Source organism: Sus scrofa, chromosome 16 (genome assembly GCF_000003025.6).
Source record: "Sus scrofa isolate TJ Tabasco breed Duroc chromosome 16, Sscrofa11.1, whole genome shotgun sequence".
Classification (NCBI taxonomy): Eukaryota; Metazoa; Chordata; class Mammalia; order Artiodactyla; family Suidae; genus Sus; species Sus scrofa.
Window position 1 is genome coordinate 34,740,896 of NC_010458.4, and position 17,901 is coordinate 34,758,796.

Below are 17,901 nucleotides of genomic sequence, written 5' to 3' on the forward strand. Positions count from 1 at the left end.
AACTCAAAATGGATGACTAAAAGCGCTTCGTTCTTTTGGGATGACTGGTAATCTTATAAAAATTTTTCCATCCCAAGGGTCTTTGCAATTGTGATAACTGATGTAATAAAGCTATGTAGTGGCCTTTCCCATCATAGGTTGCTGTGTTATTCTCACATTTGGGAACGTTCCATTGCTTCAAAAATGAACTTTCCCACAGTTTTCTATCCCATGACGTTTGAGATCATAGATGTAACTAGCAGTCAATGGCAGGAAAAGAAAGCTAATACAATGTGTAATAATCAAAAAATGAAGCAAGTTCAGTTCCATCCAAGATGTTAACACAAAGCCAAAGCAATAGACCTGGTGAGGAGAGCCACACTCTGAGGTCTCCCATCCCGTGAAGGAATTGAGAATGATACTGCTGCTTGGCCTCATGGAAATGAAACCATGTGACCACACTTGCATTTTTTTCTAGGAGAATGAAATCCATGAAGTTCAGGCCAATGCTCTTTTTTGGGGAGATATCATGAGTTATCATTAGATTCATTTTCCATCGAAGAACACTTTCCAACGTTTACAAAAGAAATACAACAAATCTTACCTGATGAATTTCTTGGTATGTGTTGAAGCATGAAAACAGTTCAGGGACTGGTGGAGAGGTGTTGTTTGAGAAGCACCCGAGGAGTCACGATCGAGAAGATGCCATATTCCCTCTGTGTGAGGGGAAAACAGATCAAAGCAACAGTCTTCAAACCCTGGATTCCCGGGGGCCAGACACTACCCTGAAATTATCCTGGGGTGACTGCGGGAGGGGCCACATAGATTCTGCAGCCCCCACAAAAATTAGGCTGAGTTCTTCTCTCTTTTGTGTGTTGCTTCTTGTCTAAAATCTATACCTGAAAGTAGGGATTTGCTGCTAAAGGAAAGGGAGAGTGAGCACAAGAGAGAAAGAGATTGAGATTGAAAACCACTGGGGTTTGCTTGAATCCACATCTGTAAATGCTAAGGTTTCTTAGGAGGTGCCTTCTCCCAGCTGAATCCTGCATGTTAATCACAGGCATAGCAAACTCAGTGGCTGTTTTCCTCACTCACACCGGGGATTCATCTACTCCTGGCTCCCAACACATGGTCTTGGCAATACTTGTCGTGGCTGCTTTGTTTCTGAGCCGAATGCTGGAAAATGAGCAAGGCCCTTGGCTGGATCTGTCACACCAACCCCTGGCTGACCTTCCGAACTGTACATCTCCACATACAGGCGAAGAAAACTCGGGAGCCTTAGAGAGGAGAGGGCTGAACTGCTAGTCCTGTCCAGAACTGAGGAAGCTCTGCTTAGGACAGCTCGGATTAAAAGAGAGTCGGGAAAGAGAAATCAGCAATTCCTATAGGGGCCAGAAAACTCATGGAAATGCCAAAAGATGACAAATCCAGAGGGCCTAGAAATTTGGTCACTTTAGCATTCAGCTCCCTGACCTTTGGAAATGACACATTACAGTACTGAGTCCAAAACTAGCTTTGGTAGCTTTGGGTTTTTTTTTTTTTTCATCTCTGTACTCAGGCATTTTAAGATGCTGTAGAGACGTCTCCTAATGTTTCCCACACATCATAATGGCATAAAACCAAAAGAGGAACAGCAACAGCCAGAAAGAATTACGAAATAGAGAATAGAAGACAAAAGAAAGTGTGTGTGGGGGACATCTGCGGGCTTAATCAGTAACTTAATCTGGTAAAGCAAAATTCAACCAGTTAAGAGCAAACATAACCCAGTTAGGTCCCTGTCTCCTAATGAGGTCTCACCCCAACCTCGGGCTTTTGGGCTTCTCGGCCAACAACAGGCAGACATGTCGGTTCCTGCTGGCTTCAATCCTGTCTGGCCTCTGGAACAACGGCCAAGCACTTGCTCATTCAGCATTTCCCAGTCCTGAGCCTCCGCAGGCCACACGTGGCATTATTGGGAGTTCTTTGCTTATTAGTGGGTCTGGAATTTGCCTGTTGCAACCACATCTGGCCCCCAGATGATGGGATTGACCCAGGTGTGCACTAAGCTGTAGGTTCCCTGCCTATGTTTGTGGTCAGTCTGCCTGCCTTGTCTTTTTGGTTCTTGCTTTTTCACTGGGACTGGGACCTGGTCCAGGGCTGACTGGGACTGCCAAGCCTCCCCTGGTCCCTGCCAGTCTGTTCATGCCATCTTCTCCTTCTTACTGCCATTCATCCCCCACAAGACCACACTACAGTTCTAAACTTGTTTTGAAAAATTTAAACCCTACTGCAAAGTTGAGAAAACAGTATGATGAAGAGTCATGTATTGACAGAACACTGAAAAGCAACTATAATGGAAAAAATAAAAATCATTTTTTTAAAAAAGAGCCGTATATACTTGTGATAGAACATGATGGAGGCAAATGTGAGAAAAAGAATGTATATATATGTATAACTAGGTCATTTTGCTGTCCAGCAGAAATTGACAGAACATTGTAAATCAACTATAATAAATTTTTTTTTAAAAAGATCTATATATACTTCACCTAGGCTTACTAATTGTTAGCATTTTGTCACATTTGTTTTTCTTTCTGTCTCTTCCTATACATGCAGACACACACCCAGACACAAGCACACAATAGTTCTGATGATGTCTTTTATGGCTATATATTTTTTCAGTCTGGCTCCAATCAAGGATCATGCATTGGCACTTAGCTGTCATGTCTCTCTAGTTTTTCGTCAAGAATAGGTCCCTTGCTTTTTTAAAAAAATATGACATTGGTATTTTTGAAGAGTCCAGGATAATCGTTTTGTAAGAGTCCACCACAATTCAGATGTCTGATTATCTCCTCCCTTTTAGGTTCAGTGGGGTTGCAAGGATGTTTTTTTCTGTCCTCCATGCTGCTGCACATGCAGATGTCAGGTAGGAATGCCCTGGAGGTGTGACTGCCTCTTAGGCAGAGGCTGTGCACAGTGCTTACCCGACTTCCTCTGTACAGCACCTCACAGTAACCAGCCCTACCCCCAGTTCTTGCCAGAAGGTGACAAAACAGGGGTGGCCCAGGAATTTTTACTGGGTAGACCTGGGCTCCCAAGGACCTGGTAGGGTTGCTGCCACCAGGCACCACTCTGACAGTTGAGCCCCACCGACTGCTTCAGAGAGGAAACCGCTTAAATGTTTTCCTTGGGCTCCCACTTTGATTTGTCACAGACGAGCTCTCAGATATACTGGGGTCTTAGAACTCCGTCACAGTCCAGTGGGAGTCAGGCTGAGGAAACAAACGGGGCAGATATCCCACAGAAGCAACATCTTAGAAGCTCCATAGGCCCAAAGGCTCTGGTATATAACCTTTGCTATGTGGACAGAGCTTCTGAACTCAAGTGGAATCTCCAGGCAAAGGGCTGCCATGCTGGGCTTCCAAGACAAGGAGGACCATGGAAAGTTGGGACCGGATATCTGGTCACGTACAGGGATTTGGCAGATACACATGCTCTGCATCAGCAAGGACACCAAGTTCCTCTTTGGAAAGGAAATGTGAGTACTGTAAGTTCAAAGAGTCAAAGTCAAAACCCAAACCCAGGGCCCTCATGGATCAGAGACCTGGAACCAGGAGCTTCTCACGGCAGGAAGCCTTTCCTATTATTCTGTGCAGCCCCATAAATGAGAGCTATGCTTGGTGAATGGGAAACATACAACCCTTGCTGCTGAATAAATCAATGGAACCGATTTCTAAAGAAGCAGAGCCAGGTTTAGTATACAAGAGTTCAATTTAATTGGGAGGATTTGAGTCAGTATCTGAGGGTATATTCGGGGAGAGATGGCAAAATGTAAACTTTTGAGGTACATATGCCAAATGTAATCAAGTTGGAAAATGGGGCTGAACCACAGAAAGTTGTTGAAATGTGTTCTACAAGTTCCTGTTGTGGCTCAGCAGATTACAAACCTGACTATTATCAATGAGGATTCAGATTTGATCCCTGGCCTTGCTCAGTGGGTGAAGGATCGGGTGTTTCTGTGAGCTGCGGGGTGGTTTGCAGAAGTGGCTGTGGCATAGGCAGGCAGCTACAGCTCCACTTTGACCCCTAGCCTGGGGACCGCCATATGCTGCAGGTTTGGCCCAAAAGAAAGAAAGAAAGGAAGATGTTCTAATTCAACTTCAATGCACATAACTCTCTAGACTTTATTATTATTACTATTTTTTAATGAGCTCATTGGTGTCCTGGTTTTCTGTGGGCAGAGACCCTCTGTTCAGCCACTGTATTGCCAAGAATGCGTCTGCCCCATCAGGCACACAATCTGCCTCGGAGGAGCTGGGAGTGGGGCCACAAGGATGACTTTTTTTTCCTGCCCCACCCTGCTCCACGTGGCAGAAGGAGGTGAGATATAGACATCCTCATACTCTCCAGGCTTTCCAAACATCATAAAGCAGCATCCAAAGCTCACTCTCTAATATCATAAAAGCTGGGAGGAAAGTCCAGAAGTGGGAATGGAGAAATTCCATGGAAAGAAAGCTCAGGAACCTCCTAATAAAACATAGCTCAACCATAAAAATTTGGCACTTTATTAAGACAAGGAAAATAGTGAGGGGTTGGTGACTGAGGTATGGACTTGCTTCTAGCAAGACCTGCTAGACTGATAAGGAGCTCTGGGTGATCTCTTAATGGATATAAGTGCTGTGCAGGCGAAAACAAATCTTGTCAGGTGACTCAAAAGAAAAGTATTTTTAAGTTGCGAAGAGCACAATTGTATTACCATCCCCACATTTAGAGATGAATAAAAAAGGCACAGAGAAAGGAAGTGGGCTGTTCTCAGGCCTCCCATAACTACAGTCCAGCTCAGCTTCCTTATATAGGTTTCTTTTTGCACACATGCTCTTAGTTTAGGTTTCTAAAACCCATGGTTTTTATTTATAGGTTAAGCAAACCCCATTTTTTTCCAAATACTGAAGAGGATGCTGGCCAGACCCTAATTTGCGTTATCACCATGCCTAGCACCCCCTCCCTCTTGCTTTCCTATCTGAGTCCCTTGAGGTGGCCTCTTCATTTTCTAGAAACTTTCCCCACTTTCTTTTCTCTTCCTTCTCCCTCTCTTTCTTCCTCCTTCCCTTCCTCTCTCCCTCCCCTTTCTTTTTCTTTCTTTCTTTCCTTTTTTTTTTTTTTTTTTTGCCAACGTGTCAGTACAGCTGGGCCCTCCTGATCCCTGCTGGCTGCACAGACCCAGCTCCAGTTCTGTCCTTTTTTTTACTGGGAAACTGATGTCAGCCTGGCTGGATTACAGCCCGGCAACCGTTCCGTTGCTAATGAATTGGCAGGGAGAACAAAACACTGCAGCTCTCCTGGAACAGTTTTGTCATCTATAGTTGGAGCACATAAAACCTCGGGATTTGGAAAAGAACAGATGACATTCGAGTTTGCTGATTTGCCTTTGGATGTCAGGACCCCTGGTTCACAACCACACCCTGAATGTTTATCTGATTACAAAACTCATGCAAATAACAAAAGGTTAAAGGAAATCTCCACCCTTGCAGCATTTCCCTATTCATTTCCCGTCCTTCAGGACTGGCTTGCAGGCTTGGGTAGGGAAAAATTTCACATTTATAGTTCTGTGAATAGGGGGGCCAGACCTGGCAGCGTTAAAAAGGCTGAGCAAATCCTGGAAGGCTGGGGTTCAAAGAGCCTTAAGGGGCATCAGGCCAACATTCTTCTCCAAATATGAAAAACTGAAGCCAATGAGGTTGCCAGGTATTATGGGTTGAATTGCGTCTCCCCAAAATTCATTTATTGAAGTCCTAACACCCAGGATCTCAGAAAGTAATCTTATTTGCAGATAGGGTCTTTACAGAGATGTGAGATAATTGGAGTGGGTAATAATCCAACATGAACAGTATCCTTAGAAGAGGGAGAAACTTGGACAGAGACACAGACACATGGAGAATGCCACATGAACATGCAGCTGACTATCTACAAGCCAAGGAGAGGGGCAGGGAACAATCTTTTTAGTTGCAGCCTTCTGAAGGAAATAGCCCTACTCACACTTTGATTTTAGACTTCTGGTCTCCAGAACTGTGAGATGATACATTTCTATTGTTTAAACTCTGTTTGTTCTACTCTGTTACAGCAGCCCTAGCAAACCATTACATCTGAATGTCAGTTCTAGAATGGCCAAACCAGTGGGGTCTTCTTGCCCAATGCTTCTTTGGACATACTGTCACTTAGTCGAAAGATATACTATGAAATTACTATTTACAGAAACAAAAATACCTTTTAGGAGAGACAATGCATCTAAGAATTTGAAGATCAATATCTCTAATCTTCCATGCTGGAATCTGTGTGTGTAAATAGAGGCAGGAAGGTGCTCCCTGCTTACACTCCTCTTACTCAGTTTTAAAAGCTGCCCCCAATAGAACTACTCTATCATCCAGCAATCCCACTCCTGGGCATATATTTGGACAAAACTACAAATCAAAAAGATACATGCACAGTATGTTCATAGCAGCACTATTCACAATACCTGAGACATGGAAACAGCCTAAATGTTCATTGCCCAATGAATGGAGATTAAAAAGATGTGATACATATATGCAGTAGAATACTACTCAGCCATAAAAAGAATGAAATAATGCCATTTGCTGCAACATGGATGCAATTAGAGATTCTCATAATAAGTGAAGTCAGAGGAAGAAAGATAAATAACATATGATATCACTTATATGTGGAATCTAAAATATAGCACAAATAAACCTGTCTATGAAACAGAAATAGACTTACAGACATAGAGAACAGATTTGTGGTTGCCAAAGGGGGCGATGGGAGGGAGTGGGATGGACTGGGAATTTGGGATTAGTAGATGCAAACTATTACATTAGAATGGATAAGCAATGAGGTCCTACTGTATAGTGCAGGGAACTATATCCAGTCTCTTGGGATAGACGATGACGGAAGATAATATAAGAAAGGGAATGAATATATGTGTGTGACTCGGTCACTTTGCTTAGAGCAGAAATTGGCATGTTGTAAATCAACTATTCTTTAATAAAAAAAAAAATCAGCCTCCAAACCTTAAAAAAAAAAAAAAAAAAAAAAAAAGGCTGCTCCTGGTTAATTCCTTTCCTCAGAGCTCAAGAAATAGGCATTTAAAAAAAAAAATGACTGACCTGATTTTTACTACTTGTCTAATCTCTTTAAAACATTACCTGGCCTGGAGTTCCCGTTGTGGCACAGTGGAAATGAATCTAACTAGGAACAATGAAGTTTCGGGTTCGATCCCTGGCCCCGCTCAGTGAGTTAAGGATCTGGCATTGCTGTGAGCTGTGGTGTAGGATGCAGCTGCGGCTCGTATCTGGTGTTGCTGTGGCTGTGCCATAGGCCGGCAGCTGTAGCTCCGATTAGACCCCTAGTCTGGGAACCTCCATATGCCGTAGGTGTGGCCCTAAAAAGACAAAAAAAAAAAAAAAAAAAAAGATTAAGGATTTCTAAAATATATGGCCTTTCCCTATGTCTTATGGAATTCAGTTTGCCAATATTTTGTTGAGAAGACTTTGGAATCTATGTTCATAAGTGAGAGGGCCTATAATTGCCTTTCTTACACTGAAAAAAAAATTCCCTAGCCTTTCTCTTTTTATGAAAACACTTTCAGCTTAGCCACTATCATCTTCTACCATGTCCAAAGTTGTATTTCTTATTTGTTATTAGTGGTACCTTGGGTTTCCATCAACTTATGAGTGGGCTTGTATGCAGATAAACACATATGTTTATGCACATATGTTCCTCTGATAATAAAATATCAGAGGAACATATGTGAGGAATGGAATGGAATTATATGGATAATTTGCAATAAGTTTTGACAATAGATTGAAATTCTGACCTCAAAGGAGTTAAAACAACAGTGACAGCAACAGAAATAGCCATTGCGATTATGGCAGGCTCTTTTCCAAAGTGAGGTCCCCATAACAGGGGCATTAGGAGATCAGGGAATTGACTGAGGGCAAGAAAAACCTCTCTTCTTCCACCTGTCTTGGTGTTGAGGGAGGGGCAGGAACAGGAAAGCATTTGGACTATGCTTAAGACATCATCCCTGGGAAATCCTGGGAGTCAAGTGAAGAGATGGAGGGCAGGCACTGAGAACAAGAGACCAGATTTGCCAGCTGGCCCTAGAAGATACCGTGAGAAATCTGTGCCTCTGCTATCACCCCAACAAAGTGGCAGGCTGGCCTGTGCTGCTGGGGACTGGCCATTACACTGGCTTTTCAACATGGCTAGCTTGTATAAATCCCTATGTTAGAAAGGGAATAGTCTTGGGGGCTTGTGATCAGTGGCTCCCAGCGTTTAGGATTTCATGACCCTCTCCATAAGAGAGGGTCACTGGCAAGTGGGTGGTTGGCAATTTTAATTTTAGCAAATAAGATTATTTAAAAATAGTATGTTTCAGAGTTCCCTTCGTGGCTCAGCGGTTAATGAATCCGATTCAGAATCATGAGGTTTCGGGTTTGATCCCTGGCCTTATTCAGTGGGTTAAGGATCCGGTGTTGCTGTGAGCTGTGGTGTAGGTTGAAGATGTGGCTCAGATCCCGCATTGCTGTGGCTGTGGTGTACGCTGACAGCTACAGCTCCTATTCGACCTCTAGCCTGGGCACCTCCATATGCCCCAAGTGTGGCCCTAAAAAGCCGAAAAAAAAAAAAAAGGTATCTCATCAATATTACTTCATAAAAACATGAACATTTAAACAATTTTTTAAATGAAAAAGACAAAACCTAAGAACAATGACAGTCTTTCCATTGTGGACAAAGAATGTCACCTGTCATATCAGTAACCAAGGGATGTTGTGGCCCTCAAGCTATCAGTCACTGCAGCCACCCCTCACGGTGCACCCTGAGGGAATTCGTGATGGAGAAAAACAAGATACTGGCCCCAGATAGTTAAGATGGGTATCAAGGGAGCAATTTCACTAAGCCCGGACTCTGGCATCTTCCCATTCATAGAAACTTGCTAAATTCACTAATTTGAGATTTTTTTTTCTTTATTTAGCAGTAATCTTTTGATGTTCCTACCCCCATTTCTTCTACCCCAAAACTCCTATATGTCCTGGCTCCTTCCTTACTTCTACATAACAGTCTCTCAGACCTATCTGAGAGGCTGTCTCCTAGGCTGAAGTCCTCAGTAAGTCTGCCAAATAAAACATAATTCTCAATTTTTAGGTCATATTTTTTTGGCTTTTTAGGGCCAAACCCACCACATAGGGAGGTTTCCAGGCTAGGGGTCGAATGGGAGCTGTCGCCACTGGCCTACACCACAGCCACAACACCAGGTCTGAGCGGCATCTATGACCTATACCACAGCTCATGGCAATGCTGGGTCCTTAACCCACTGAATGAGGCCAGGGATCAAACCTGTGTCCTCATGGATCCTAGTCAGATTTGTTTCCACTGAGCCATGATGGGAACTCCAGTTCTGTTGGTTTTTTTAGTCAATACTTTTGGAGACCAACAAGGGGACCCAGAGCAGAGAGAAGACCCAGAGTCTTCCCTCCTTTGCCTGAATTCTGTGAGGAACCAGAGTCACGGTACCAGCAGAGGCCTCTTGTGCCCATCTGTCTTCTCAGAGGGTGCAGAAGAATGTGGGCCAGTCTCTCCTGGTTCTCAGATCTCTGGATTATTGTTTGATGAACTCGAGATTATTTAGTAGCGTCTACAAGGAACTTGGCTCCCCGCTTGAACGATACTGGGGGAGCCCAGTTGAAAGAGACTGGTAGTTGCTCAGTTGAGAGACACTGAGCAATCTGGATCAGGTGATTAGGTGAGAGGATGGTTTCACAGCTTTGCCTTCAACTAATACTCCAGCCAGGTTTATGTACGTGTAACACCTATATTTACAAGTACTTATTTAATTGGGAATTAAAGGGAATCTTGCCCTGAAAATGGCCAAGATGGAGCTCTTTCATTATATATGGAGTTAAGTTAGGAAAAGCCAGTTTACTAAAATATCTTTTCAGAATTCTGATTTTAAAGAAACAAAAGCCCTTTTAGGGGGAACTTCATTTCTCTTCCCAGGTCTTTGAGATGTAAATGCTTTACTTTATTTTCCTGTGTGTGTGTATGTGTGTGTTTTGAGAGCTTGGTCTCTGTCATCTGGAAAATGCACGTGTGACGTATATTTGGCAGCCAGGTATAGAGATTCTGAGTACTTGTTTTTCAGGGGCTTTTGTCATCTTTTTTTTCCCTTTTACTTTTTAGGGCAGCACCTGCAGCATATGGAAATTCTCAGGCTAGGAGTCAAATCAGAACTGCAACTGCCAGCAACACTGGATCCGAGGGCCATCTGTAACCTACGCTGCAGCTTGCAGCAACGCCAGGATCCTTAACCCACTAAGCAAGGCCGGGGATTGAACCTACAGCCTCATGGATACTAGTGAGATTCTTAACCCACTGAGCCACAATGAGAACTTCCCTTTTGTCATCTTATCCTTTGTTGGAGTAGATATTCTAGAACTTGTGAAGGCAACATCCTTTGTTTATCTTGTGGGGACATCTCTTGCATTTTATTGGTCTGAGTCACTATTAATACATAATACTCTAATGGCCAGATGAAAAATCCTTTAAATTAGAGAAACTTCTAAATTGGTCAATTTTTAGAGAGCTCTCATTATAAATCGCAGTTTTATTGGTACCTATGAAAAAAACAAATAGAACATGAAAAAATACATACATATAATTGTTAACCTAATTAAAAAAAAAAACAAAAACAAAACAGTTTGGGAAGCCATATTTGGGATCTCAGCTTCCACTCTCTGGGTCTTACAGATGCTAAAAAGACATTAGGATTATTAATATCAATTAGGTTGACTTACAGGGAAGTTAAAAAACCTGAAGGGAAAATTTAGAGACTTCCTCCCAACGAGGTGGAAATTGTAAAGGGACTTACTCCAAAAGAACAAAAAAGAACAAAAAAACTCTGGATGGTTATTAAGAAGCGGGGTAAGTAGAAGTTCTTTTGTTAAGGCCACTGCAGTGGCTTGGGTCGCTGCTGCAGTGTGGGTTTGATCCCTAGCCTGGGAACTTCCAAATGCCATGGTGTGGCCAACACCCCCCCCAAAAAAAAAAACCAGGCTAAATAAATGGATGTTCATGGGATTAAAACAAAAGGTTTTGCTACAACACTACCTAAGTTTGGATGGGTGAAATGACCTTTTATTGGTCCACAAAAGTCTGTTTTATTTACTCCAATTTAACTTTATTTATTTATTTAACCGGCTGGAAAAAAATTACACTGAGTCATCTAGCCAACAATTACTTGGGACAACAGGTAGGCCAATTATTTAGTCAAAAGATTGTCTAAAGGGCCTGAGTCCCTCAGCTCACCTGTTACTAGGGAACAGGGAGCCTTTGATATTAAAATAGATAAAATGGTTGTGGGATAAAAATAAAGGAAAGTGGAGTTCCTGCTGTGGTGCAGAATCTAGGGCTTGTACGACCAAGGCTTGTTGATGGGGTCCTAATGAAAATGAAAGTTAAAAGCATAAAAGTTAGTAAATTGAGATGAAACTTTATAAAAATTGGTACTTTTTCTCAGTTTTCACAGTTTTATTATTTTTAACACAAAATTTAAAAAATAGAAGTTCCTGCTGTGGCAAGTAGATTATGAATCTGACTACAGCTGCCTGGGTCCCTGCAGAAGTGAGGGTTCCATTCCTAGCATGGGACAGTGGGTTAAAGGATCTGGCTGTGGCTTGGATTCAATCCCTGACCTAGAAACTTCCACATGCCGAGGGTGCAGCCGAATTTAAAAAAATAACAACCATTTATTGATGGTTGAGATGCTAAGCACAAATAGGGTTGGGCAAATCAGTCTTTTAATATCATTTATGCAGGACAGTTCTTTGGAGAAGTAAAAGCAACTGTCTTTGTCTTGTAAATCTCTACAGATCAGAAATTTAAACAACCCCCTCCCCTTCTTGGCCCATGAAAGCTCTTTTTAAACTTTTTAAACCATCTTTTTAAGCAGTTGGAAAGGCTCCCTCACTCAAAATCTAAGTCAAAATCTCCTAAAGGGTTTATCAAGGACAAATCTTAAAAGTCTTTTCCGCAAATAGTGAAGCCTTAGTCATCTAAGGAAACAAATTTAACTTATCCCAACTGTTATTTATAAACTAGTAAGTTTATATTGTAATACCTGATTCATAACTTTTTTCACTTATTTTTAAAAAGTTTTATTGGAGTATAGTTGACGTACAAAGTTGTATTAGTTTTCAGGTATACAGCAAAGTTATAAATATATCTATTCCTTTTTCCCACACAGATTATTACAAACTTTGAGTAGATTTTCCTTTCTTTAACTAAGTTTTTAAACTGAAGCTATGAGATCTCTAGTTTTGTCTGTTTATGTGTCTCTGCTCTGTTTATATTATATACATGGGATGTCTCTGCTTAATAGTATCAAAATGAAATTTATAAAAGAGCTCTATTTAGTTCACTTAAAAGCAAGCACTTACAGATTAAATATTTCTAAATATGAAGGAAACTGGCCAGAATGAACTTCAGGTTCATGTGATCTAGGGAATATTCAATATTAGGTTAATATCTGGTATTAAGGCTAACTTAAGCCTGTTGAATTAATCGGTGCAGACATGTCTTATTTTATTGTACCTAGGTTTATAGCGAAGGTCAATAAGTTCATGTTATTTCTGTTGCAATTTGCAATAAGAAAAAAATTCACTTGGTATGATATAAGAGTTTTCAAGTGAACTCTTTAGGAATAATTATGTTTTGGGTATGTCTGTCTAAAATAATTTCACCAGATTTTTTGTAACTTGAAACTTTAGAGTTTTACTAAACTAAGTTAAATGATGAGAATCCAATTGAATAGCAAGTTCATTTTAAGTAAGATAAAACACTGGAGGAGTTCCTGTCTCGGTTGAGGAACTCAACCAGTATCCATGAGGACTGGAGTTCAATCCCTGGCCTTGCTCAGTAGGTTAAGGATCTGGCGTTTGCCCGGCTGGCGTAGGTCGCAGATGTGGCTCGGATCTGGTGTTGCTGCGGCTGTGGTGTAGGCCAGCAGCCGCAGCTCTGATTAGACCCCTAGCCTGGGAAATTCCATATGCCATGGGTGTGGCCCTAAAAAGAGAAAAAAAAAAAAAAAAAAAAAAAAGATAAAATACTGGTAAACAGGTCTAAGTTTACCTACTCTTGTTCTCTTAAGAGAGGAAAACTAATTGCGGTTTGTTAGATACATGCTTTGCACCACATTGAGAAAAGAAATTATGCTATGAGAAAATGTATGTTTCTAGAGATTATGGAATATTCCAGTCAAGAAGTGCTGGCATGTCAAAAAGTTCACAATTACTTATTGCTTGTCAGTTTTCTCTAGAGATTAAAGTTTTTAAGGGTTGAAATTTTAACATATAATTAAAGCTACAAGAAATAATAAGGGAAACATTTCAGTAAGCAAGGAAAGTAGGATTGTGTTTTCAACAAGAGAAGGTATGAGAAATTGAAACACATTTTGATAAGGGAGGAGTAATTTTGTCCTCGATCTGATTATTTCTAAATGGAACCAAAAAATTAGAGATTAAACTAATATAGACACAGAAAGTTGTGGGAGGTTTATGGAAAGGGAGCTCTGAGAAAAGAGGTTTGTACACTGTAGGATGGGACTGGATTAAATTTAATTAAGTAAATAAATTTTGTTAAGGAGGGTGGGCTGGTGCAGGACTGGAATTTGGTTTTCTCTCTCTGTTAAGAGAAGGAAGTTTTCTTGGACTGTTAAGCTACTTTTCATAACAGATTGTAAATTTCTTTGCCTTCTAAATGATCTGTATTTGCCTTAAAAGTCTTTTATTGCCACTTTGGTTGAATAAGTAAGTATTATTTCACAATGACCTATGATCCTATTTGACCAAGTACTTTAAAACCTTTTGATATCTTTCACAAACTTCCCCTAGTCAAATTATAAAGTTCTTTTGACCTCCAGCTAATGTGGATGCTTCAGAGGGCCCCTGAAACATCCCAAAGAAAGATATATATATTTTTTGCTTTTTGGCTATGCCTGTGGCATGTGTAAGTTCCCAGGGCCAGGGACTGAACTTGCACCACAAGCAGTGCCGGAGCTGCTGCAATGACAATGCTGGATCCTTAACCCACTGTGCAACAAGAGAACTCCCCAAGGAGAGATATTAAACTAATTAAGTCTATTTATGCCTAATTACATGAGAAACATTGTCAAATAAGTGGTGATAAGACTTCCTGAGGTTAGATGTCTTTAATATATACCAAAATTTAAATGGAATTCCCAGAAGTCTGATATGTCCTGATATAAGGTTACCAGTCATAATTCTAGTTACTGTCTTAAAATGTTGTATGTCACAGGAATATCCAAGTTTCTTGTCAATTGCATTGTAATCAGATCTTCAACCATACCATTTTAAGTCTTTTGTTTTTTATAAACCAATCATTGTTTTACTCAGATGCTTTCATAAAATGAAGATGTTCAAGAAGATTCGTAAAAAGGGCTTTTGACAAATACAAGTTTCTGATAATTTTTAGGTCATACCACTGACCTGGGTAAGGAATTACAGAACTCTGATGGAAAACCTAATGACTTTATCCAGATAAACAGGAATTAATTACACGGGACTGAATGAACTGACAAACACGGTTTATAATTTTGACTTTTTTCCTGAAATATACTGGCTTTTAATCTTTGTTTTCTAGAAAATCTTTCCTCTTATTAACTATGACCTGCAACAAATAGATAAAGTATACTTTTGTAAAGAAGATAAAACAGTTATCTTTTTCTCCCTACCTAATCCTTCCAGAATTTACCTTCTCCAGCTGGCTCCCCTGTGGACCTGATGGCTTATTTTGATCAGCTGAAAACTAATTATATTAATCATTGTTTTAATTTTCTCTCTCTTGTTTATGAGCTGTGCCTTGTGCTCTCTCTGCTGCACTATGACTTTATTAATGTTACTAGCTGTATTACTTATACCCTGTCTGTTTTATAAGATTGTTGTCTCTTGCATTACCCAATGTGTAACCAGGCCTCCAATAAAATTAATGATGTCTTGAGACAGTTGATCATATATATAACTCTACATAGAATTTTTATAATAATTGTAATAATATGACTATTACAACAAAATATATAACTCTGCATAGAATAGTTGTAATAATTGTAGTAGTACAACTGTACATATGGGAAGAAGCAACAAGTGAAAATATTTCCTGGATCATAGGAAACTAGTAATACAGGCAATCCAAAGAATTTTAGATCTTTATCTAAATTTATGAAATTTATCAATAGGGCCTAATTAGCACTGTGGGACAAAATTGGTCATGAAATGCCTCCCAAACATTGGTCAAATTTATGACCAAGATGAGGGCCTGTGGACAAAGAATGTTGCCTGCCATATCAGTAAACAAAGGATGTTGCAGTCATCAAGCCATCAGTCACTGCAGTCACCCCCAGCGGTGTACCCTGAAGGGAGTATGGATGGAGAAACACAAACTACTTGCCCTAGATAGTTAAGATACATATCAAAGGAATAATTCCATAAAGCCCAGCATCTTCTCATACATAGAAAAGAACTGTATTCATTAATTTGAAATGTCTTATTTTTTTCTCTAATTAGTAGGAACATTTAAAAAATTTGAATATCTGTTTGTTTGTTTGCTTTTCCAAAACCTCCTACATATCCTGACTCTTCCTTTACCTCTTCAGAATGGTCCCTTAGAGCTGTCTGAGAGCCTGTCTCCCAAGCTTAAGTCCTCAGTAAGTCTGCCAAGTAAAACATAATTCTCAACTTTGAGGTTGTGCTTTTGTTTTCAGTCAACATGGTCACATGACATTCGGCAATTCTGAGGTGATAAGATTCTTTTTTTTGTCTTTTTTAGGGCCACACTCATGGCATGTGGAGGCTCCCAGGCTAGGGGTTGAATCAGAGCTGCAGTTGCCAGCCTACCCCACAGCCACAGCAATGCAGGATGGGAGCCATTCTGTGACCTATGTCACAGCTCATAGCAATGCTGGACCCTTAACCCACTGAGTCCAGGGATTGAATCCGAGTCCTCATGGATACTAGTTGGGTTAGTTAACCACTGAGCCACAACAGAAACTCCTGAAATGACACATTCTTTTGAAACAAGGGTATGTTTATAATTTTTTCAAGCGGAAAAATCACAGCATAATATTATACTTATCACTGCTGCCTCTGGTGCAGTTACTGGTGCTTGAGCCTGCACCTGTTCTTGCGGTCCCAGGTCTTGTGTAACACCTGAAGGGGTTCCCTGCCCTGAGATTCACCCTTTCCTTTTGTAGCTCCTTCTTTCTGCAAAAAACAGAAGAATCTTTGCAACTCTTTACAGAGTGAAGAATTAAAATTTATGATAACTTACATGTAGTTCCTTAAATGCTTTGTTAGCTATTATCAGTTCTTAAAAACACATGTCATCCCCCACTACAAAGGGGATGTCCCCTTCTATCTTAGGTCGGGATCCCCTAGAAACAGATTCTGAGACGAGGATTGGCGTGCAAGTAGGTTATTTGAAAGGGGATCTCAGGAGAGGACTGGGGATGTGAGACAGTTTGGAAGGGGATCTCCATAGAGGCATGAGGATGTGAGACAAGGAAGGGAAGGTGATTCATAGAGAGGAAGCATTAAGGAGCCTGTTGCGATGAGGCACCTGGGAGACTCCTCAGAAACTGCAGTGTACCCCTGGAGTGTTGTACCATAATTCCCACCTGTTATTGGTTGAATGCTGCCCCAGAGGGCATGAACTGCCCAGCACTTGCCACTTGCCCTGTGCAAAAGCCACGTGAGCTTCTGCAGCCAGACCAAAAGTCTTCAGGAAGAATCATAGAAGCAACCTGCTTTAATTATAGCAGGGAGTGCTAAAGAATGTGGGTGAGGTGCCAAAGGCATCTGCTATCCCCCACTTCTGCAACCTCTGAACTCTTGATATGAAATCATATTATGGACCCTGCCCTTTTGATTAGAAAGGAGGAAGACCTATGACTCACCTCAGCCCTTAAAAAAAAAAAAAAAAAAAAAAAAAAAAAAAAGGAACAATTTTCTTCCCCTAAAGAGCCACATTCTACTTTTCCATGGGTGACCTGACCACCTCCACTAATCCTTAGCTTGAATCTGTGGGCAAGACCACTAATGCACATCATGGTGATGAAATGCATATACTCAAGACAAAAATCTTCCAATACTGCAGTGGGATTTTATCAACAATGACCTAGCCCAGAGATGGCAAACTGATTCCACCTGTCTGTCAACTCATCGATGGGTAGTGGCTGCCTAGAGAATAGTGTTGAGAAGAATTCTGAAGCATGGAGAGAAAGAGTGGGTTAATTATGGATTAGTGAGGCCAGGTACCAGTCCAGAAGGGGTACAAAAAAAAAATCACTGAAAAACTTCCAAATTCCAAATATAATGATGTAGAGAAAACTGTATTTTCAAGATCCTTTCAGGAGCATGCTCTATGCGTACATATGCTATTGGAAGGAATTTCATAAGTTCCCTGGAAGCTGTGTGTGGGTGAGGCAGACCATGAAACTCTCAGAAGGCAGAATGCTCTAGTTACATCTTGGATGAGGGTTGATTGTGAGAGATGGACAGTCTAGGTTTTATTGTTGACATAGTACATGTCTCTACCAACTGAGCTAACTGGTGGTTCAAAATTACATTTAAAAAGTCCCTTAAAATGTCCTAAAGTCACTAGTATCTGGCTCCTCAGAAGCTTAAAAGCCTGTACAATTAAATCCCCAAACGTATATATGATGCAACTCTACTGTCATAATACATGGTTTCTAATTAGCCTTTTATTGGTGTCTACAGAGGGTCAGGTCAGTTAAACTGAGGGCTTTATCTTGCTGAATGGATTGTATAACATGGTGGCTGCCTTTAGCTGCCTTTCTTATGCTTCCCACGCCTAGTGTTCTGC

General features: G+C 40.9%; 2 protein-coding genes across 2 annotated transcripts in view; both read right to left on the reverse strand.

Moving 5' to 3' along the window:
* The window catches only part of PLPP1 (phospholipid phosphatase 1), a 137,158-nt gene extending 136,529 nt beyond the window's left edge, over nucleotides 1-629 (reverse strand). Inside the window, exon 1 of the mRNA XM_013984779.2 lies at nucleotides 584-629. Coding sequence (XP_013840233.1) covers nucleotides 584-614 — 31 coding nt within the window. The 5' untranslated portion in view covers nucleotides 615-629. The remainder of the gene's footprint in view (nucleotides 1-583) is intronic.
* The window catches only part of SLC38A9 (solute carrier family 38 member 9), a 219,253-nt gene that overhangs the window by 101,321 nt on the left and 100,031 nt on the right, over nucleotides 1-17,901 (reverse strand). The window contains exon 14 of the transcript XR_002339779.1: nucleotides 584-695. The gene's annotated coding sequence lies outside the window, so the exon portion shown is untranslated. The remainder of the gene's footprint in view (nucleotides 1-583; nucleotides 696-17,901) is intronic.